General features: G+C 38.7%; 5 protein-coding genes across 9 annotated transcripts; all 5 read right to left on the bottom strand.

The window, feature by feature from the left end:
• Positions 1–143: 143 nt before the first annotated feature.
• On the bottom strand, positions 144–5,006 carry LOC108617177 (uncharacterized). Its single transcript, XM_089476662.1, has 2 exons — positions 4,720–5,006; positions 144–4,657 (listed from the first exon to the last, which is right to left on the bottom strand). Exons 1-2 carry the CDS (start codon positions 4,901–4,903, stop codon positions 459–461), a joined length of 4,383 nt encoding a protein of 1,460 aa, XP_089332788.1. The 5' UTR covers positions 4,904–5,006; the 3' UTR covers positions 144–458.
• A 581-nt stretch (positions 5,007–5,587) lies between these two features.
• Positions 5,588–9,434, bottom strand: LOC108617271 (sorbitol dehydrogenase-like). 3 transcript variants are annotated; one of them, XM_089476691.1, is made up of 8 exons: positions 9,250–9,384; positions 9,078–9,188; positions 8,932–9,008; positions 8,829–8,862; positions 8,292–8,761; positions 8,017–8,235; positions 7,831–7,952; positions 5,588–7,771 (listed from the first exon to the last, which is right to left on the bottom strand). In XM_089476691.1, the coding sequence occupies exons 2-8, from the start codon at positions 9,145–9,147 to the stop codon at positions 7,588–7,590; spliced, it is 1,176 nt and encodes a 391-aa protein (XP_089332817.1). In that variant the 5' UTR covers positions 9,148–9,188; positions 9,250–9,384; the 3' UTR covers positions 5,588–7,587. The 3 variants fall into 3 exon arrangements, with proteins under 3 accessions (XP_089332817.1, XP_089332816.1, XP_089332818.1); XM_089476690.1 differs by having other exon boundaries at positions 9,078–9,434; XM_089476692.1 differs by having other exon boundaries at positions 9,063–9,406.
• Positions 9,435–10,732: 1,298 nt separating this feature from the next.
• On the bottom strand, positions 10,733–16,172 carry LOC108610674 (uncharacterized). Of its 3 annotated transcripts, XM_089476659.1 has the most exons (3): positions 11,783–16,172; positions 11,255–11,728; positions 10,733–10,942 (listed from the first exon to the last, which is right to left on the bottom strand). In XM_089476659.1, the coding sequence occupies exons 1-3, from the start codon at positions 16,170–16,172 to the stop codon at positions 10,896–10,898; spliced, it is 4,911 nt and encodes a 1,636-aa protein (XP_089332785.1). In that variant the 3' UTR covers positions 10,733–10,895. The 3 variants fall into 3 exon arrangements, with proteins under 3 accessions (XP_089332785.1, XP_089332784.1, XP_089332786.1); XM_089476658.1 differs by having other exon boundaries at positions 11,255–16,172; XM_089476660.1 differs by lacking the exon at positions 10,733–10,942 and having other exon boundaries at positions 11,531–11,702.
• Positions 16,173–16,285: 113 nt separating this feature from the next.
• Positions 16,286–17,860, bottom strand: LOC108617343 (sorbitol dehydrogenase-like). The gene is made up of 6 exons (XM_089476693.1): positions 17,721–17,860; positions 17,616–17,649; positions 17,087–17,556; positions 16,812–17,030; positions 16,626–16,747; positions 16,286–16,566 (listed from the first exon to the last, which is right to left on the bottom strand). The coding sequence occupies exons 1-6, from the start codon at positions 17,772–17,774 to the stop codon at positions 16,383–16,385; spliced, it is 1,083 nt and encodes a 360-aa protein (XP_089332819.1). The 5' UTR covers positions 17,775–17,860; the 3' UTR covers positions 16,286–16,382.
• A 2,551-nt stretch (positions 17,861–20,411) lies between these two features.
• Positions 20,412–23,067, bottom strand: LOC108617433 (sorbitol dehydrogenase-like). Its single transcript, XM_018013273.2, has 7 exons — positions 22,936–23,067; positions 22,527–22,796; positions 22,437–22,470; positions 21,881–22,350; positions 21,609–21,827; positions 21,425–21,546; positions 20,412–21,363 (listed from the first exon to the last, which is right to left on the bottom strand). The coding sequence occupies exons 2-7, from the start codon at positions 22,578–22,580 to the stop codon at positions 21,180–21,182; spliced, it is 1,083 nt and encodes a 360-aa protein (XP_017868762.2). The 5' UTR covers positions 22,581–22,796; positions 22,936–23,067; the 3' UTR covers positions 20,412–21,179.
• Between the last annotated feature and the right edge of the window lie 79 nt (positions 23,068–23,146).

The following is a 23,146-nucleotide window of genomic DNA, read 5'->3' as shown; positions in this document are numbered from 1 at the left end:
CTACTTCAATATTTTAATCTTTTTAATAGACTTTAAACTGTCATAGGCAGGTGTAAAACGCGCGTAAACCGTGTATGGAGCTCAATTGCCTCGTGGTTACGTTTTTAATCCGTAATTTGTCGACCCCAGAAATAAAGCGAGAATTACAATTGATATAGAAACTACAGCTCATGTATTTGATAACTTTGGTTCCAATGGGTTAAATACATGAATCTGATTTTAATGCGTGGAACAGAGGGGAGCAGTTTGAATAAATTTTAAATTTCGAATAATATGATAAATAATATTGCTTATACATTTTACCACTAAAAATTTCCTTTATCTCTATAAACACATTTCCATGCTAAAGTGAAATTTTTGCGGCTTGAACAATAGTATTCATTGCTATTGAAAAGTTTGCTATACTCTGCATACGACACGATTTCTGCTAACACAAGCTTTCAGGCTGACACTTGTTTTCAGGAATCTTCAGGCTTTTCTTGGGAGGCAATTCTTTGACACTCTTTTCGTAATTTCATACCAGCTGCTTTACGATCGTCTCGGCTCTTTTTCTCCTGTTTTTTCTTAATTTCACTACATTTCTTCTGTTCAGACAACTTCTTACAAAGCTCCTTAAGTTTTTCAAAGTTTGACTGCTGTTCCATTTTTTTGCATTTTTCTTTCTCGGCCAGTTCCTTGCACTTTTCTTTAAATTCTTCCTCTTTGTTAGCTTGTTTATTATTGCTAGATTTTCCTTTTTTAGCTAATTTGGCGCACATTTCTTTTTCAGCCATTGCTTTGCATTGTGCCTTTAGCTTTCTTTCTTTTTCCTTTTTGGCGAGTTTGGCGCATTGTTCTCTTTCTGCCAATTCTTTGCATTTCTTTTCGAAGGCTTTCTTTTCTTTCTTAGCTAATTCTTTACACTTTTTCTCAAGGTTTTTGACACCCTTTCCTTTTTTGCCCTTGCCCTCCTTTTCTTTTTTTGCTAGTTTGGCGCATAGTTCATTTTCAGCCAATTTTTTAAATTTTTTATCTAGATTTTTGTCACCATTTCCCTTTTGACTCTTTTCCTTCCTTGCGTTCTTTGCCAATTTAGCGCATTGTTCTTCTAACGCCAATTCGTCACACTTTTTATCTAGATCTTTGTCACCTTTTCCTTTTTTACTCTCGCCCTCCTTTTCTTTCTTTGCCAATTTAGCGCATTGTTCTTCTAACGCCAATTCGTCACACTTTTTATCTAGATCTTTGTCACCTTTTCCTTTTTTACTCTCGCCCTCCTTTTCTTTCTTTGCCAATTTAGCACATTGTTCTTCTAACGCCATCTCTTTACACTTTTTATCTAGATCTTTGTCACCTTTTCCTTTTTTACTCTCGCCCTCCTTTTCTTTCTTTGCCAATTTATCACATTGTTCTTCTAACGCCAATTCTTTACACTTTTTATCTAGGTCTTTGTCATCTTTTTCATTCTTACCCTCACCCTCCTTTTCTTTTTTTGCCAATTTAGCGCATTGTTCTTTTTCCGCCAATTGTTTACACTTTTTATCTAGATCCTTATCACCTTTTCCTTCTTTGGACTTGTCCCTCCCCTTTTCTTTCTCTGCCATTTTAGCGCACTGTTCTTTTTCCGCCAATTTTTTACACTGTTTATCTAGGTCTTTATCACCCTTTCCATCTTTGCTCTTATTCTTCTTTTCTTTCTCTGCTAATTTAGCGCATTGTTCTTTTTCCGCTAATTTTTTACACTGTTTATCTAGGTCTTTATCACCCTTTCCATCTTTGCTCTTATTCTTCTTTTCTTTCTCTGCTAATTTAGCGCATTGTTCTTTCTCCGCCAACTTTTTACACTGTTTATCTAGAGCCTTATCACCTTTTCCTTTTTCACTCTTGCCTTCCTGTTCTTTTTGTTTTTTTGACAACTTAGCGCACTGTTCTTCTTCGGCCAATTTCTTACACTTTTTATCCAGATCTTTGTCGCTATTACCTTCTTTGGACTTGTCCTTCCCCTTTTCTTTCTCTGCCAATTTAGCGCATCGTTCTTCTTCTGACAATTTCTTACACTTTTTATCTAGGTCTTTCTCACCCTTTCCATCTTTGCTCTTATTTTTCTTTTCTTTCTCTGCTAATTTAGCACATTGTTCTTCCTCCGCCAATTTTTTACAGCTTTCATCTAGATCTTTATCACCTTTTCCATCTTTGGACTTGTCCTCTCCCTCTCCTTTCTTTTCCGATTTAGCGCATTTCTCTTGTTCTGCCAATTTTGCGCATTTGGCTTCTTCTGCCAACTTAGCGCATTTCTCTGCTTCTGCCAATTCAGCACATTTTGCTTCTTCAGCCAGTTTAGCGCATTTCTCTTCTTCTGCCAATCTAGCGCATTGCTCCTCTTCAGCCAATTTAGCGCATAGTTCTTTTTCGGCCAACTTTTTACATTTCTCCTTTGCTTTCTTTGCCAATTTAGCCCATGCTTCCTTTTGGGCCAACGCCTTTTTCTGCTCTTCTTCTTTTTTCGCCAATTCAGCACATTGTTTCTCTTCGGCCAATGCTTTTTTCTTGGCTCTTTGTTTCTTTGCCAGTTGGGCACATCGCGCCTTTTTGTCCAGTTTTTGATCCGCGCCTTTGTCCTTATTTTCTGTTTCGCAATCGTCTTCCCCTTTATTTTTCTTTTCTTTCTTAGCTAATTTAGCGCACTGTTCTTTTTGTGCTAACTCTTTGCATTTCTGTTTTAGATTTTTTCCTTTATTTTTCTGTTTAGCTAACGCGGCGCATTTATCTTTTTCAGCCAACTCTTTGCATTTTTTTAGTTTCGCCTTTCTCTCTGCATCAGCTTTTTGTTGGGCTAATTTATTTCCCGAATCTTTCTTTTCCTGACCCTTATCTTTTTCCGCCGTGCCCGCGTTTTTGCCTTTCTTTTCTTCTCCCTTAGCTTTACCTTGCTTTTCTTCTGTCTTAGCTTTGCCTTTCTGTTCTTCTTTCCCTTTCTTTTCTTCTCCCTTACCTTTGTCCTTCTTTTCCTGGCCCTTCTCCTTTTTATTTGCGTTATCACACAGTTCTTTTTGGCCCTTTTCCATGCATTCTTTTTCAATATGGTCTACTTTACAAGGTGTGTCTTTCTTGCAATTAGCTTTCGCCATCTTAGCCAAATTTCGGCAATGTTCCTTGAGTTCTTCAAAGGTGGCCATTATCTTGTTTGGTTTCTTTTTGGTATCGGTCTTTGTTTTCTGATCTGTGCCTTTTTCTTTCTCGTTCTTTCCCTTCGCTTTCTGATCTGTGCCTTTTCCTTTCTCGTTCTTTTCCTTTTCTGCCTTGGCACCTTTCGTGTCTTGTTTCTTCTCATCTTTTCCTTTGTCGGATTTACTGCACTGATCTTTTTCGGATAGTTCTTTGCATTTATTTTCCAGCTCTTCATTTTCTTTCTGTTCTTTTTCTTTCTTAGCTAATTTAGCACACTCTTCTTCTTGGGCAAATTCCTGACATTTCTTGTCCATCTCTTTCTTTTTTTTCTCTCTTTCTTGCCTCTTTTTGTTTTCGCGCTCTAGCTTTTTCTGAAATGCTCTGCTTTTCTTTTGCTTCGCTTCTTTGATTTTCCTTGCTTTTTCCTCTTCGAGTAAAATCGCGCACTCCTCTCTCATGGCTTGCTCTTTGCACTTTTTTTCTTCTTCTTCTTTAGCTAATTTTTCACACTCAGCCATTTCGTCGGTCTTCTTTCCCTCCCCTTCTTTGCCTTCTCCCTTTCCCTTTGCATTTCCTTTTTCTTTTTGCTGAGTTTCACCTTTGACTTGCTTTTTGTCTCCTTTTTCTTTTTTCGATTTATCTGATTTTTCGCCCTTATCCTTATTTGTTTCATCTTTTGCATTATTTGCCTTACGCGACATCTCTCTACACTGCTGTTTGAAATTTTCTGGATCTGTAGTACCAATCGCCCCCATGGGCTTCACCTTTGCCATGTATGCCAAATTTCTGCACTGATGCTTCAGCTCTTCAAGCCTTTTCAATACTTCATGTTGCTTTACGAACTGCTGCTTTTCGAGCCTAAATTGATGAAGGTGGTCAAATATGTCATCCATATTCCTGTCGATCTGATTTTTCGATTGCGTTTGCTGTTTGCCCGATTGACCAGACTCTTTATACTGGGCCAGTTCCTTAACCTTCTGTTCAAGCTGCTCCTCTCCATTAGCAACTGCGTTTTTCCATTGTAATGACTTCGTTTTTGCCAAAGCTTTACATTGCCTTTTCAAAATGTGTTGTTGCTTTTTCTGCTTATCTTGCTTGATAATTGTATTTCCCGAATGTGATGAATTTTTAATACGCTCCGGCATTTTATCGCTCTCATGCTGCTGATTCAGCTCTTTGCATATCTCGACAATGGCTCTTGCCTCACTATTCAAATCTTCCAGCTCGACCAAATTGGCATTCGGGTGCTGTTGAACCAAGCTTTCACACTGAACTCTCAGGTTTTCCAGTTCGTTCAGCATTTCCTTGCTCTGCCGAACAACCAATTCCCTTCGCCTTTGTGAAATTGATGCAACATCCCGCCGCCTAAAATCATCATTATAGAAGCGTTGACAAGACACCCTGTATTTGCGTGTGGCGGGCTTGCCTTGAATCGGTAGCTTGCCTTTCGGGGCAGCCTTACTGTCGTTATGCCTTCGACCAGTGGCCTTAACATTCGAGCTATGATTATCTGTGGGCGTTGTGTAGGTGCGTGAAATGAAAGCCTCATTTAATCCAATTGATATAACTTACGACCAATAGAGTCATCAGTTTGGTCAGTGGCGACTGTACGCGTAGTAATTTGACAGTTGTCCAGCCTTTGCATGAGTCCATTGCAAAACAAAGAATTGCTGAACGTGATCACGGGCTGCATGCAAGAGTTGCACGACCTCGCTAATGCCTGCGGATTGCAGCTTACAACTGTTCGCGTAAACATCTTTGGCCAGGGCTGTAAAATGAAATTAGACTTTTTACTAGAAATTTTGAGGTCTGGCCCAGACTAAATTCAAGCAAACAATGATAATCTATCCGAGCTAAACAACTTTGTCACAATCATGACAACAGTTACCTGGCCTGCCTAAGTAGCCTATCATTTGTATGTGACATATTTACACACACACATACATAAATATATAAAGAAAAGTGAAAAACAATTTATGGTTTCACTAAAGATCCAACATGTTATAGGCTGCTTAAATAGCTCAAATATATAGTAGACCAAAGCTAATGTCGAAAGCGCATTCCAATCTCTCAGTTCATGCTCACTTTTATTTTTATAGAGCTAGGCATTAACATACAGTTCATAACTTGTGACCGACTAGTTATTAAAAGATCATTGCCTTCAAACCCTAGGCTTATGAAGGCAATTTTCAAATTGATATTCGTTATCGAGAAATATTATTTTTTATTAAATTACTTGAGTCAATTAAAAATTTCATTGCTATTTTACTAGGACGTATTCCAATGCAAATGAGACTGATTCTTCTATCATATTAAGATTTTTCTTAAAATAATGCTATGAAATACGTAATAAATATGCTAAGCATTATTTATATGTTTCATCGACATCAACTGTTTACGACTACTTTTCGATTCGAAAATTTAGAAACTAAAAATGATCTTTGTTTAATTAGACGAGCTTTATATCGGAACTGGAGAATAGTGTACATGGCTTAGCGACTCAAACAAATTATCAACACCAGCTGGCGTTGGGTTCTTGTGGGCTGTGTACTCTCAGTCTTTTATAGGCTTGATGGGGATTGGTTTGGTTTTGTTGGATTTGGTTTTGTTTTGATGCTCTTGGATTTCGCCTCTTTAGCCTTCTTTGCTGACTGCAAGTTCTGCAATTTCTTAGCCTTGATTAGCTCTTCATTAATTTTAGTAGTAAAGCTGGACGTATTTTGTAATGCCTCGGATGTTGTTGCTGTGCTCTTGCCGCTCGATGCACTCTGAAGGGTCTTTGATTTGGATAGCCCTTTCTTGTTTTTGTTGGAGATATTAGAAAAATCCTTTGTGTCCAATTCAGTTTTGGTTGCTGTACTTGGCTTTGTCTCAAACTGGCTTTGAGTTGGTTTATTTCTCAGAGAGTCTCTTTCAACTACTTTCAATTTAGGCTCTTCGCTTTCGGATTTGATTGAAACGCCTTTGTTGCTTGTCGTGCCTGGGAGTAGGATTGTTTTAGATAATTGCTTGGAATTATCATTTGTAGTCGATTTAGAATTGATTTCTGTGCTAGAATTTGTCTCAAACTGGGTTTGAGTAGGACTTTTTATTTTTTCAATTGATTCAGCTCCTTTCTCAGATGCACTCTTGTTCTGACTGGGTCTTGGTTTCGGTAACCCTCCCTTAATTTCTATAGATCTTTGTAAATTATCATTTGTGCTTGAATCAGCTTTGATTGTAGTACTCGAATTCTTCCTAGCTTTTAGAGAAGTGGATTGCTTCAATTTACTTTGCATGGCCCTACTTCTAGCTTTAGAAATGTATTCAAGAAATCTGCTCTTCATAAATGATTTCATGTTATCCGATTGCTTTGGGGCTTGTTGATTTTTGTCTTTTATGTTGGTCATGAATCGCTCAAATCCATTTTTGCTTGTGCTGGTTCTGTTCCTATCGGTTTCACGATTCACATTTTTTTCAGATTTCCCTTGGCTTCCCAGCTTCATCCCGTCATTGCTTTTGTTATCACTGCTCGAGAGATTGATTGATGTTTTATCTGCTTCAGGTTTGCTTTTGTTCTGCTCCTTAAGGATTTTACTTTCATTTGAAATCATCTGTTCTGCTTTGAACGCAATTATACTTCTTGCAAGCTCTGCTTTAGTTTCAGCATGAGACTTTTCATCACCTAAGCTTTCATCACTTATTCTTTGCTCGACAGGCTTGTTTTTGACTTTATCATTATCTTCTTTTGATAGTTTTAAGCTTTTGTTTTCCAATTTTGTCTGAGTTTCTTCTATTTTAAGTTTTTTTGACATTCTTTCATTCGTCAGCAGTTGACGTTTAGACCCTTTTCTTTTCCGTAAGGGTGATTCGACAAAGCTTTTCGTCCTCTTTTTAAATGCCTCTACATTCGAGTTCAACTTGCTGTCCTTATTGTGAGATTGACTTACAGTCGGTGAGTTGGATTCCAATGAACCCTTAGAGGTTGGGCTCACTTTGACTGGAAACTCAGAACCATACAGATTTCTGCTGTTCTCAGTTATATCAATAGTGGTCGGGGGATTCACATTTTCCTCTTTAGATAAAATGACGGAGTCTGTCTTTTGCTTTTCCTTAGCAGCTTCGGTTTTCAGTTCAGCATTCTTCTTCATTTGTTGTAGCAATAGTTTTTTGAATTCAGAATCGGGACCAGTTTTATCTTCATGTAAATAACGAATCGTAGAAAACAATGAACGGCAAGAAACCAGCCTAACGAATGAGTTGGTGCAAAGAGATTGGGACAACCGGCAGTACAGCATATTGGACATTCTAACTCCTTTGTCTCCAAGTGTAAAGTGCCGACACAAAGCACTCTAAGAACAAAGTTAAATTTTGCACCAAACTAAAATATTTATTCTTTCTGACTGTACGTATTACATATTTTCAGAACCCATACTTTCTAAACCCAGAGCTTACTACAATCTAAAATTTTACAGGATTGTTGGCATTCCTAGGTTGAACATGTATCATAACTTTGACGGCACCGCCCGTGCCACTACGAGCTGTTTCGAATGCCTTTTGTGTCTCCTTAATATCAAAGTGGTGGGTGACAAGTCGCTTTACATTCACTCTTCCAGAGGCCACCAGGGCCAAAGCAGCGGCATAGCTACAATGACAAAGAACTTGTTAGCCTGTATATTTAGATAGACTTAGGTTTCCACTCACTCATTGCAGTAACGGAAGACACCGCGAATGTCTACCTCTCGAGCCAAGGCATTGAACAGGGGCAGCTTCATTTCAGGCGGTCCCATGCCGACAATAACAACAACACCTCCTGCTCGTGTAGCCTGACGTAACAAAGAACGTATTTATAGACCAAATGCATATAAAAGACATCAGTTGGGGTCTTACAAAGATCGCCAAGCGTGTGCTGTTCTCTGCCCCACAGCAGTCAATCGATATGTCGGGGTCCTCACCCATTGCTTTACGCACACGATCCGCGACCTGCTCAGCTGTCTCATCACTCGTCAGCAGCAGAGTGTGAGTGGCGCCCAGCTCTTTAGCAATGTCCAGACGGTGTTGCACCAGGTCGGTTATTAAAATTTCCGTTGCACCCATGGATTGAGCAACCTAGAGCACTCACAATAAAGTGATCTGCAAATGAATGGTTGAGGAAGGCCACTCACCAGCAGTGTAACCAATCCAATAGGACCTGCACCTAGAATCAGCACCCTCGATCCCAAGCTGACGCCTGCACGTTTGCAGGCATGAACTCCCACGGATAGAGGTTCTAGTAACGCACCCTCCTCCATGGTGACATGATCAGGCAACTTAAAGCAAAAGTCCGCTGCGTGCTTATAGTATCGGGTCAGGTTACCATCGTAAGGGGGTGTGGCACAGAATACCATATCGGGACACAGATTGTAGCTGCCTTGCTTGCAATGATCGCATTTGTAGCAAGGAACTCCCGGCTCAATGGCAACTCGATCTCCTACAGCCAGATTCTTAACTTTGCTGCCCACCTTGGCAACCACACCTGCGCTTTCGTGGCCAATTACCATGGGCTTGGTCACCACAAAGTGGCCGATGCGACCTTTAGTCAAATAATGAACATCTGATCCACAAATCCCGACGCTATCCATTGCGATCAAAACTTCTAATGTATTTGTGTATGTAGGAAAAGAAAGGTGTAGGTGAATGAATCAATCACAATTTAAATTTACCTTCTGGGGAAATATCGGGTATTGGGCGTTGCTCCTGTATATGGAAATAAGGAAAAAATAAGTAAGAGAACCATTTTTATTCTGGCTTCTCCAAGCGTCGTACCAAGCGCATGTCATCGATGCCGTATAAAACAGCCGTGAGGTTATCCATTGCAAGTTTGGTCTCATTTTGCGAGACATCTACAATAATTGAATGTATTTATTGTTATACTAATTGAAAGTTGAGTACTATACCTCAGATCTGCCTACCATTATTGTCATTCCTATGGTCGCAAGCAACACGCCTAATGAGGACATGGTAGCTCACAATCTTTTTCATCAGTCCATTGCCAAACGAGGACGTGAAAGACCTCGCGAACACTTGCGAAATGCAGCTTACAAAAGAGCGTACAAGCATTTTTAGTTCAGGTTTAATACTTACAATTTTAACGCGTGCCCTACATATCATTCATTCGAATAATATTCCTAAAGTGACGGTCGCTGTTGCGCCTGCTTTGATTCTTCTTAGTATTTGTATGTGGTAAACTCAGATTCGAAGAACTAATATACATCTCATATGATAACTTGATCGCTAAAAGTCTACAATGCTTTGTCAGGCAAAAAGACGTCTCGTAATGCAGACATCCTGAGCAATATATGCAATGCTGCTCAACTGAATGGGCTTGAAGTTATAATTAATATGATTTTAATCTGATTTTAATTAAGTGAGGTGCCCTAGGATATTCCCTGTACTCCTATTTATAAAGGCACAACATAATAAAAGCTTAAAGAAAGAATCAAATCGGCGGGATTAGAATTTCGTGGGTAGTTATAAATTGACGTACATCGTACAATATAGCATGATTTCCCATTTTCAAAGGGCTCAGGGTCTCTTTGCATGCAGCCGTTCTCATTTCGTAATTATATTTGAGTAAAACAAAGCTAGAATGCTTGCACAGCAGAGAGTGTTCCCATAACCACTTTGAGTGCCATGACCACTTTGAGTGAAAGTTGCCTATATAAAGGGCCGTTTCTGGAGCATTTCTTCAGTCGCCCAGGCCTAGTCGGGGTCACTGGTGCAGTGCAATAATGTGAATTGAAGCGTGCAAGCATTTAAGACTTGGATGAAATACGCAAAGGAAATACGTAAAAGAAATACGTCAAGGAAATACGTAAAGGAAACACGTAATGGAAATACGTTAATGAAATACGTAAAGGAAACACGTAAAGGAAAAACATAAAAGAAATACGTAAAGAAAATACTTAGGAAATCTTAGAGAAATTACTTGGAGAAAATAATTAAAAGAAATTCGTAAAGTGAATACGGAAAGGAAATACGTAATGAAAAAACGTCAAGGAAACACGTAAAGGAAAAACGTAAAGGAAACACGTAAAGGAAAACCGTAAAGGAAACACGTAAAGGAAACGTAAGGGAAGCTCGTAAAGGAAAAACGCAAAAGAAATACATAAAGAAAAACGTAAAGAAAATACTTAGAAGAAATTCGTTAATGAAATACGTAACGGAAAATCGTAAGTGAAAAACGTAAAGGAAATACATAAAGGAAATACTTAGAAGCACTTAGAGAAATTACTTTGGGTAAATACTTACGGGAACTATTCAGTGGAAATGATTACAGTGAGTATATATTTAAATATCTATTTTTTTTCTACTTACACGAAAAAAAGCATATGAGTTTGATAATTAATTTTTTTTTTTTTTTTTTTTTTTTAGATTTATAAAACTTTCAGGCCGTGATAATGCGTACATTTGCTTAAGAACATGTTACATGTCCCTAGTATTTGAAATATACGGTTTCTAGTTAATTTTACTATAGCACTATTTACAAAATTTTAGTAAATATATAACTAGTTTATCTAGTCGATAATTATCGATTGCAGTTAAATAAATTTAGAGCACCAACTGATTTATTCTTCATTAAATAACTTATTCTTTTTAATTTTATTGAAAAAAAAGCCACTAAAACGTGAAATATTCAAATATTATATATTGCTTAGAGGCTTGACTTCGTCTTTGTGTTTCTTTTGTATGTTTAATGACTTTTTTCATTAGTTGTTGCAAGGTATTATTTAAGACCGGTCCTTAGCATTTTTGTCGGTTCTGAAAAAAGCAAAAACTTTCCACAAAATATAATTGTTAGTGATATTATGTTGACTTATAAATGACCTAATTACCTAATGTCTTATAGTCTGTATGTGTATAATCACTGGCAGCAAATATGTGTGTAGCTGAGTGTGTATATTAAATATTTATAGTTTAGTTTATTCTGGTAATCTATACAACGCAACTGTCATTCACCTCGATATGACATTGAATGTCCAATAAGGGGGCGTGACTAATGGTGTTAATCTGATAATAAACTGTTTAAGGTCTATAATCTATACATGTTTATATGTATATATACAAATATATGTATATATATACTTACCAATGTTCTGGCTCAGCTGTCGACCCAAGGCACTGAATCTTCGCTTGCCACTTTCGTTGTCTATTCCAATGCCCTTAACAGCTTTCAATTTCATTAAGCAGTATCTGGATCCACCTTTAATTTCAATATTGTTAGTTTCCTTCTTTGTATCTTCTTTATCAATTGGACTTTTATCATCGAATTTGAGCGGAGAGCCATCAGGCATGTTTGTCGTATCAACACTGCGATCATCTAAGTTTTTATTTATTTCAGACTTTTTAGAGCCCAATAAGACTTCATCGGGTCTCGGGTTTGGGGCCACATTCCAATCAGTATCGGAAGTAATACTGGTGGCCTTTGGTATCGTCGGCTGTTCGATGTTGGGCCGATTATCATGAGGAAGCTTTGTTGGATTGGTTTCCGTACTTTTGCGTTGCCTACGGATTATGTTGGAGCCCATGCCACGCTTCTTCACATCCGGCGAAATGAAAGTCTCTGTTTTAATTGATTTTTTGGGCTTAACATTATATTTCTTCATTATACGCTTACTTAAACGATAATCGTCCGCATCTGTGTCCTGGCATTGAGCAGCCGAAGTTGTGATATTCCTACGACCAGGATCGTTTTTGCTATTTCGTTGACCTTTAAGGAACTGAAATAGATATTCTGTGAGCGTCAGTTTACGTTTTGGTTGACTAGTCAGCTCTATCTGTTTTTTCTCATCTTTCACATGTTCAAACAATTCCATTTTCTCCTCTACTTGACTTTCTGTTTCCTTGTCTGATCTGGACTTTTCCATTTCCAATCCCTTCTCTCCTCGATTATTTAACATACCTGCAACATCATCTTTATCTTTTGAATTTTGCTTTGGTTTCGATTGTACGGACTCATTTTGTACTTTTTTGTCATCTACTAGCTTTTTCACTGATTTTACTTTGGGACCGAGCTTTGTTTTGTCGACGGGCATTAAATTTAATGATTCCTCTTCCACCTGAACGCTAAACATATCTGCGGTACGATATTCACCTTCTGTTTTAGAATTATATAGCTTATCTGGCGAGAAGTCATCCGTTGACATATTGGTTATCTTTGTCGGTTCCTTATTTACAATTTTACTTGTGTCTAATATATCATTTTGGTCAACATTTACAAATTTTCCTAAACTAGTTACATCTGCATTAGTGGAACTCCTGTGAATCTGGATCTCGTCAGAAGCAACGCACTGCGTTTTTGGGTAAGATGTTATAGTGTTTCCTATATCCGAATTTCCCACCGATTGCGACGGTGGCCACAAATAGCTCTGATCAATATCACTAGATTCAAAAGGGGTTTCATTTGCTCTTTTACTAGCAATTGTATTACTTGTTATCGAATTGGAGAATAATTGATCGCACGTATTATCACTTACTGGCTTTTTAGAGAATTCGTCGGTTGGCGTTCCAGTTAGAGATGACTTGGTAAGGTTCCCTTTACCAGGCTTGGACTCTTCTCTAAACTTGCCACTTTCAGTTAGACTTTGAATGTTCTTTGCCTTAATCTTTTCGCTTTTAGTTCTTTGCCTAAGTTTTGCGATGATGTCCCCAATTGTGATCGGACGAGGTTTATATGTCTTTGGCTTTGGCTTATATGGGCTCTTGGCGTTGCTTAGAAGAAGCGATTCGACGGTGTTGTTTTTCTTATTGTCAATTTTTTCAGAAGATTTGTTGTCCTCAGGGGATTTGAATCCGTAATATATAGCTTCAGGTTTTGGATGACATGAAGCGGCCTGATTTAAGTTTAGCCCACCTTCATTAAAATCTACGTTGATACTATCTGGACTAAAAACGTGTTTTGATTGAGTTTGTCCACTATTTACAACTGAACTGCCTGATGCAACTAAATCAATTGGCTTAGCCTTGATTGTATCATCCGAGATTTTATTATCTAAATTAGATGAGTCGGGGTCGACCGACTCAAACGAATCCTTGATAACTGTCGATGAAGATGATGTAGGGTTCTTGTGACTGTTTGGGCTGTCGGTCTTCGTTTCTTTGTTAGGTTGAATAGATGGATCTTTTGGCTTGAAGGCTTCTCGAAATAAATCTACTGTACTGTTTTTCTTCCAAAAGCGTCTTGCCTGGGTATCCTTTAGTTGCTTAGCTCTTGATAGCCATTTTTCAATGTTAGCACTGGTACCAGATTTAGTTGTTGCGCTCTTTTTGCTTGACGCACTCTGAGGAGATCCTTCTTTGGTGAACCCTTCTTTAGCTTTTATGCTGCTCTTGTAGATCGTGCTCAGTGGACCTTGACCAAGCTCTTTCTTAAGATTTTGTTCAACTTTAATAGTTTTAGTTTCATTCTCAGATTTTGCTGGTACGCCATCGTAGCTTGATGCTTGCTTATCCTTAAGTGAACTCTGTGCATTATCCTTTGTATTCCATATAGATTTGATCGATGTACTTGACTTTATCCCCAGCTGGCCTTGAGAAGCTTTTTTCTTAAGGAGGGGCTTTTCAGCTTTAGTAGATTTAGTTTCGTTCTCAGATTTGGTCGATACGCCATCGTTACTTGCTGTGCCCTGAGAGACTTTTGCTTTAGATAACCCTTCCTTATTTTTAATAGAGCTCTTGGAATTATCCAGTACAGATTTGATTAATATGATTGATTTCGTCGCTAGCCTGTTTTGAGTAGGCTTGAAAATAGGCTTAAAGCTTTTGTCCACTTTAGGAGATTTCATCTCATTCTTCGATTTTTTTTCTTTAAAAAGGTGTTTGGCATTCCATTTGCTCGCCTTAAAAGTGGATCGCTTCTGCACATTCTTTGAGGATTCAGCCTCACCTCTAAACAGCTCGTTTACTGCGCCTTTTACTAATATTTTATTGCCTTCAGCATCCAAAATTGTTTGAGATTGTGTCGATTCAGTTTTGCCTTGGGTATCCAAACTTGTGTCCGTTGATGTTTGTTGTGTTTGTTTAGTTTCCTTTTGGATTGTGGTATTCTTTACATTGAAAATTTTGCTATTAGAACTCAGAGCATTTCCCGTTTCTTGTTGAGTTTCTTCAGACTTGCTTTTACTCTGTCCTTGTATGGCTTTTGTTTCATTTAACACCTTCACTCTAGCTTGAGACTCAATTTCTTTTTGAGCACGATCTGCTTTTGCTTCTAATTTGAATTTTGCTTTGACAGCCGCTTTAGCTTCGGCAACTGCTTTTGCTGCGGCCGCCGATTCTGCTTTCAGTTTCTCAATCGCTTCCGCTTTAGCTTTTTCTTCTGCTCTTGCTTCGGCTTCTGCTTTTGCTGCGGCAACCAATTCTGCTTCCAGTTTCGCTTTCGCGTCCGCTTTAGCTTTAGCTTCCGCTTTCGCTTTAGCTTCTGCTTTCGCTTTTGCTTCCGCCTTAGCCTTAGCTTCTGCTTCCGCTTCCGCTCTAGCCTTCGCTTCTGCTCTAGCTTTCGCTTCCGCCTTAGCTTTAGCTTCCGCTTCCGCTTTAGCTTTCTCTTCCGCTTTAGCTTCCGCTTCCGCTTTAGCTTTCGCTTTAGCTCTTGCTTCTGCATCCGCTATAGCTTTCGCTTCCGCTTTAGCTTTCGCTTTAGCTCTTGCTTCGGCATCCGCTATAGCTTTCGCTTCCGCTTTAGCTTTTGCTTCCTCCTTAGCTTTCAGTTTCGCTTCCGCTTCTGCTTTCGCTTTCGCTTCTGCTTTCGGTTCTACTTTCATCTCTTCGTCCGTTTCGGCTTCCGCTTCGACTTCCGCTTCGGCTTTCGCTTCCACTTTCGCTTCAGCTTTCGTTTGGGCTTTCACTTCAGCTTTGACTTCAGCTCTCGCTTCCGCTTCCGCTTCTGCTTGAGATAATTGTTCAATTCTATTTTCTTCAATCATGCTTTGCCCCTTTGGCCCATCCATAGACATATGCTTGGATCTCTCACCTTTGGAACCTACAGTCTTTTCATTGCTTTCTTTTCGCAGCTTGGTCTTAGAAATATAGCGATCAGTATGGTGATCGAACATTCCCTCCCATGGGACTTGAGATTTCATTTTAAATGAATCTTTTCCGCCTTCGCTCCTAAAGTCCTTTAAAGATTCTAAAGTTTTCTCAGCTTTTGTTGATGTTATGTCCGTTTCTTTATTTACTTGAGTTCTAGATAGGTTAAATAGGTTAGAGCTTTCACCCTTTTGCTCCACTGATTCATGCGAAACACTTTGACTTGAGTTGAAAGGTTCAATTTTAATTGATTCGTTCAACCCATAGCTTTTGAAATCTTTTTGAGACTCCAATGTTTTCTCAGCTTTTGCTGATATTTTTAAACCAGATGATTCGTTTTCTGTTTCAGGTCTAAATAGGGGAAAACTTTTACTTTTTTCCTTCATAGGATCATGCGAATCCTTTTTGGGTGAGTCGGCACTTTTCAAATCAATTGGTGTTGAAGTACTTGGAGAAAACTTTGGCTTCTTTTTTGGACTATTTTTCGAAGGCTGTTCATCTGTTGGGCGTTCAGATTCCTTTTCCTTATGTTTGGCTGATTCAACAAATGCTTTCGCCCTGATTTCAAATGTCTCCACACTCGACTCGATATCCTTATCTTGAGATGGATTTGAAATCGAAGAGCTGGAAACTGCTGAACAGTCAGAGTCGACATTCGGTTGAATAGGGCACTCAACGCCATATAGGTTTGGACTGTTCTCATTTATATTAATACTGGTCGATGGCTTAGTTTCGTTCACTTTCGATAAGCTGGCGGACTCTGCTATGGTAGTATGGGTGGTTGCTTTTTGCTTGGCCTTAGCAGCATCGTCTTTTAGTTCAACATTCTTTTTCATTCGTTGTCGCAGGCGTTTTTTGAACTCCTCAGTCTTATCTTCATGAAAGTATCGGATCATTGGAGCCAATGGACGATAACAAACAAATCTAACGGATAAGTAGGTGTAGAGGGGTCGAGATAACCGCCAATACAGCAAGTTGGACATTTTGTGCGCCTTTTTTATTTATTTTTTTTTTTTTTTGCTTGAGTCCTAATTTAAACTACCGAAACTAAGCGCATAAAATGCAAATGTAATTTTGAAACTATAAGAACAAACGGTTAATTTTGTACCAAGCAAATAAATTTATTGTTTCTTCTAAAACTACGTATTACATGTTTTCAGAATTATATTCCAGCGCTTACTAAAATCTCTGAGCTAAAATTTTACAGGATTGTTGGCATTCCTAGGTTGAACATGTATCATAACTTTGATGGCACCGCCCGTACCACTACGAGCTGTTTCGAATGCCTTTTGTGTCTCCTTAATATCAAAGTGGTGGGTGACAAGTCGCTTTACATTCACTCTTCCAGAGGCCACCAGGGCCAAAGCAGCGGCATAGCTACAATGACAAAGAACTTGTTAGCCTGTATATTTAGATAGACTTAGGTTTCCACTCACTCATTGCAGTAACGGAAGACACCGCGAATGTCTACCTCTCGAGCCAAGGCATTGAACAGGGGCAGCTTCATTTCAGGCGGTCCCATGCCAACAATAACAACAACACCGCCAGATCGTGTAGCCTGACGTAACAAAGAACGTAGTTATAGACCAAATGCATATAAAAGACATCAGTTGGGGTCTTACAAAGATCGCCAAACGTGTAGTGCTCTCCGCTCCACAGCAGTCAATCGATATGTCGGGGTCCTCACCCATTGCTTTACGCACACGATCCGCGACCTGCTCAGCTGTCTCATCACTCGTCAGCAGCAGAGTGTGAGTGGCGCCCAGCTCTTTAGCAATGTCCAGACGGTGTTGCACCAGGTCGGTTATTAAAATTTCCGTTGCACCCATAGATTGAGCAACCTAGAGCACTCACAATGAAGTGATCTGCAAATGAATGGTTGAGGAAGGCCACTCACCAGCAGTGTAACCAATCCAATAGGACCTGCACCTAGAATCAGCACCCTCGATCCCAAGCTGACGCCTGCACGTTTGCAGGCATGCACTCCCACGGATAGAGGTTCTAGTAACGCACCCTCCTCCATGGTGACATGATCAGGCAACTTAAAGCAAAAGTCCGCTGCGTGCTTATAGTATCGGGTCAGGTTACCATCGTAAGGGGGTGTGGCACAGAATACCATATCGGGACACAGATTGTAGCTGCCTTGCTTGCAATGATCGCATTTGTAGCAAGGAACTCCCGGCTCAATGGCAACTCGATCTCCTACAGCCAGATTCTTAACTTTGCTGCCCACCTTGGCAACCACACCTGCGCTTTCGTGGCCAATTACCATGGGCTTGGTCACCACAAAGTGGCCGATACGACCTTTAGTTAAATAATGAACATCTGATCCACAGATCCCAACGCTATCCATTGCGATTAAAACCTCTGTGAATCAGATTTATTTGAAAATCAATTTATTTGAAAATCAATAAAACAATCTTTACCTTCTGGGGAAATATTCGGTATAGGACGCTGTTCCTGTTTATGGCGTGAGCAAAATAAAACATTTATATTTATAATTATTATTATGTATTTTGAATTTTTCCTACCAAACGCATGTCCTCAATGCCATGTAAAACAGCCGTTAGGTTATCCTTTGCCATTTTGGCTTTCTATTATAAAATATTAAGTAAAATATTTGTTTGAGAGAAAAAGTCCGCACAGCTTGAACGCTGATTCGAATCTAATGCAAAATTTGTTTTCAATAAAAGTTCGCTGTGCTTATCAACAACTTACTTCCAATTTTCCATAATCAGTTCACAAGGTTTCGTTTGATGTGTGTGCCTATGGAATTTATTAAGTACGAACATGCATACATACATATGTATGTATGTATATAACAAGTGTAGAATATGTGTGAAAATTCGTTCACTTGCTTACGAAGTGAAAATAATTGATTAATGTTAAGCATGCCTGTGTTGCGATGATCTTTAATTTAGAGACTAGAAAAGGTCATGAGAGACATATGTATACCTTTCATCCGACTTTTTGGTAAGACAGATACAATTAAATTAAGATTATATTGAATTCCATTCCGCGCTCAAATGATGGGTTTATTCATTTTCTACAGCGGTACCACTGGCGCTGCCACTGTGTGGAGCACTAGAGATATTTAGGGATCGCCACTACTTCCATTGCACCGCGCCATCTATCTGTCATTGCTGTTATTCATTCGAATAATTTAACAAACAGTGATAACTAGATGACACATACTTCATTTTAGTTGACTAATATTAATACTAAACTATCTCAGATACTTATAATAATAAGTTTTTCATTGTAGGTTAATTACAAAAAATAATTTTTATTTCCCATAACGGAGTACAATTGATTTCCTTATAAATAACACAAGAATAATTTACGAACGCAACTGGATTACAACTGAACTGCCTATGCAAGATTTTGGGGATGTTTTATAGGTCTGGTTTTGAGCTTTTGTTGCTTGGACTTTGGATTATGCTGACCGTTGGTCGACATAAAAAGGATTTAATGTGATCTTGTCACGTCTTCGAGTGTGGGAGTGATTGATTTGTTTATGATGATATATATCACTATATTTATTATTGCCTGAAGTATGTGCACAAAAAAATTATGTTACGTTTTATATTTTATTAGTGTAAATAAGATTAGGAAAAAAAATAAAAATTTACAAGAGATCTAGATCTGCTGAGTCCATCAAGACATGAACTAAGCAGCAACCATCAACAAGTTCATCGAAAACATCTGCAGTGGAAAAATTTGTAGAAGCTCATACCGAATCAGACAGCGATGTGGAAAATATATGCGAGCCACCTGAAAAAAATACAACAGTCTATAATACAATGAATGGAACGCAAATTTTCGTATTCGGATGGCAGAGAAGATAATTCAGAACTCAGGTTGCATTACTTTACTTACGCCGACAAAAGATCGCTAGATATCGTTGAAGGGAGTGGATTTTTATACTATAATATTATAATGCATTGCAAAATTCAAAACACTAACATGTGATGTTTGGAGCGAAATTATGGCTTTTACCAGTTGTTTAGGAGTTACTGCTCATTATTTGCGTAATGATAGTCTTATGTCGCGCTGCATAGTCAGCATTGCTCTAGATGAAAGGCATACTGAAATTTGAATAAAGGTGGCAAGGTATGTAGTCTAGGGGTATACATATGTGCTATGTAGATCCGTTAGTCCTCCCTTCTCACGACGTTTCCTAGTGGTCATTGCTGGGAAGAGCTTTAGGATGTTTGGGTTGAAGAGAATCACTTTTTCTCTTTGACTATTGGCCCTGTGGTTCAAAAGTATAATGGAATTAACGACAAGATTTGATATCAATGTGCCGGAGCACTATTAGGAATTTATTAGGAAATATCTTGAACTGAAATATAAAACTATAGCCTAAGCTAAAGATCCTTGCTTTGCCCATACAATCAGTCTCATCACTGAGTCGGTAATGTAAGTTGAAGACTAATTTATTAATATGCAAAGTGCGAGACATTGTAAAATTCTTCAAGTGCAGTGCAACTACCAGCGATGCGTTACAAGAAAAGCAAGCTCGTCTCAACCTCCGAAACAGATTTTGGATGTAAAGACAAGTTGGAATTCCGTTTATTTATGCTCCAGAGATTTATTAGGCTATCGCCTATTGTTTCTCAATATTTATTGTTAAAGCACTATCCCTCTACCACTCTCAGCTCTAGAATTGCCCGAAGACGCACATTAATGATGCACCTGTGGCTATAGGAGCGGTCGACGCGTCGATGTTATGACAGTCATACATGCGGTAAAAAAAGAAATGATTAAATGATTAAATGATTGAAAAAAAAAAACACATTTAATTGCAATTTCTTGTTTACTGGATCCGATATTCACAAATATCCATTTTGAAGATAATTTAGCTTGTGCGAAATCAATTAATTTACTAATATCATATCCATATGTTACCTCCAGTCCTGAAAAGGACAGCGATTCTTCCGTAGAATCAACATACGATTTTTGGAGGCATCATAAAATATTGGCGCACACAAAAAAGCGGACTAAAAAATTAGATTTTACAATGAACGACTTATATAAACTACTACAAACTACTTTTCTTTAGCCGATGTTACGGAGGAGGAGTCAGATATTTAATAGAGTTTTTTAATTGTACAAGTAAAAATCTGGCCCAAAGACAAATACTCGACTCTTCGTAAGATCGAGTACGATGGGTTTTTTTTTTTTTCATACTACCACTGACCATACAACACATTCATACATACACAATACGTATGGTCACATTTATTTAATTGTCTAATATGTCAAAATGTTACATAAATAACAAATTTATTAGAAAATCAATCATCTTTGTAATCCTTTTATTCAATTAGTTAAGATTGTGCACACATAGGATAGGATTTCTACACCTTAGTAGACCTTGCAGTAGGCAGATTCTCCACGGACTTTTCCCGGTACCTATAATTCACGGGTGCCGTGCCACTCTTAATAACTGAAATAATTCCATTTATTTTATAGGCTGTTTCGCTTGCAATCGTATTTGATTTTTTTAATGTAACGACATAATTGCTTTTGATTTTGTTCTGCCGATCCATATCTAGATCCTGTTTGAGAACCTTCTCTAAGCTGGCTGCCTGTGTCGTCGGCTCACTAGCCACATTCATTTGCCTTTCCTCATTTGTTGTATGCCAATCAGTAAGCAATTGTTTGCGCATGCGTTCCTTGATCAAATCATCGAGATCCACCCCTACTCCGTGCAAGTGTCGAATCATTGGAGACAAAGAGCCAAAGCCGCTGTATTTTCTGGTTAAACAGCTTAACAGATTCCGCAACAGTCGGCAGCTATCCATTTCGCTTATAACGGCTGAACTACTCCAATATATGTATATGTTTATATATATATATATTGATTTTGTGCCAAAAAACAATATAACCAGAATAAGATAAAAACTAAAATTTTCATTCAATTATAAACGTTGTGTTTGTCGAAATAATATATTTTGAATAATGATGTTACGTTTCATGGCAAGCTAAAATACAACTGGATTATTTGTATTTCTAGCTTGTACATGTATCATAACTTTAATGGCGCCACCTAAGCCGTCCCGAGCTGTTTCGAATGCTTTTTGAGTCTCTGTAATATCAAAATGATGTGTTACAAGACGCTTTACATTCACTCTTCCAGAGGCCACCAGTGCCAAAGCAGCGGCATAGCTACAATGACAAAGAATTTCGTAAGTTGTACATTTAGATAATAACTTAGGTTTCCACTCACTCATTGCAGTAACGGAAGACACCGCGAATGTCTACCTCTCGAGCCAAGGCATTGAACAGGGGCAGCTTCATTTCAGGCGGTCCCATGCCAACAATAACAACAACACCGCCAGATCGTGTAGCCTGCAATATATGACAAAATCAGATAAATGGAGCATACATCATATCGCACTAGAAGCTCTTACAAAGATTGCCAGTCGCGTGCTGCTCTCTGCTCCGCAGCAGTCGATTGCCTTATCGGGTTCAGCACTCATCAATTGACGCACACGATCAGCGATGTCTTCCGCGGCATCTTCTTTATTTAACAGCAGTGTATGTGTGGCGCCCAACTCTTTGGCAACATCCAGACGTTGCTGCACTAAATCCGTAATCAGAATCTCCGTGGCTCCCAAAGATTGTGCTACCTATAAATAAAACGAATTAGTTAAATTGACAAAATTAATGCACATTTGCTTACCAGTAACGTAACCAGTCCGATGGGACCTGCACCAAGGATAAGCACCTTGGAGCCTAAGCCCACACCAGCACGGCGGCAAGCATGTACTCCCACGGACAACGGTTCTAGTAGAGCAGCTTCCTCCATGGTGACATGATCAGGCAATTTAAAGCAAAAGTCCGCTGCGTGCTTATAGTATCGGGTCAGGTTACCATCATACGGGGGCGTGGCACAGAATGCCATGTCAGGACACAGATTGTAGCTGCCTTGCTTGCAATGATCGCATTTGTAGCAAGGAACTCCCGGCTCAATGGCAACTCGATCTCCTACAGCCAGATTCTTAACTTTGCTGCCCACCTTGGCAACCACACCTGCGCTTTCGTGGCCAATTACCATGGGCTTGGTCACCACAAAGTGGCCGATGCGACCTTTAGTTAAATAATGAACATCTGATCCACAGATCCCAACGCTGTCCATTGCGATTAGCACCTCTGTATAAAATTATTTTAAATTAATATCGATTTATCGACAGCTCGATTCTGCGGGCGCTCGATAGTTGTTGATATTAATGGCTTACCCTCATCTGATATTTCCGGGATCGGACGTTGTTCCTGCATATAAAATGTATTACTTTTTATTTGTATTATATCATCAATTATTTTCATACCAATCGCAAATCGTTTATTCCGTGCAAAACTGCAGTCAGATTATCCTGTGCCATTCTGTAGTTTAACTATTTACTTTTACTGTTACGAATACAAACGTATTTACTTGCAAGCGCATATGGTCCGCACGTATTAAACGCCCAATTGATACTAAACTAATGTATTAAATAGCTGGTCGCTATGCTCAATAAAAAAGTTGGCTCTACTAGAGAGTCTCTCACTCTCTCTCTCTCTCTCTCTCTCTCTCTCTCTCTGAACACGCGAGAAAGATACTTATAGAAAAAAAAAAGTAAATGTTAATTTATAAGTAAGCAGACATTATATTATGCGAATAATAAAATAATAATTCATTTTCTTTGTATTTGTTTATAGTATTAGAATTAATTCAGAAAATACTCGCATTCAACTTACTATCTGCGCTCTTGAACAGCTGTTTATTGATGCAATTCGCCCACTTGTTTTTAGTTTATTCACTGAGCTTTCCTGTTTTTGTTTGTGCTTGAAATTGCCGGCTGATATATTCCTGTCTCCCTTCATCCAATGTGTACAGCATTTAGGTACACATATTGATATTTATGTGGGCATGTGTGTTGTGCATCTACATATACATACATATGTATGT

This window comes from Drosophila arizonae, chromosome 2 (assembly GCF_054131065.1).
Source record: "Drosophila arizonae isolate 15081-1271.41 chromosome 2, UAZ_ARI_1.0, whole genome shotgun sequence".
Lineage (NCBI taxonomy): Eukaryota > Metazoa > Arthropoda > Insecta > Diptera > Drosophilidae > Drosophila > Drosophila arizonae.
The sequence above is the reverse complement of the archived record's forward strand: the minus strand, read 5'-3'. Positions and strand labels throughout refer to the sequence as shown.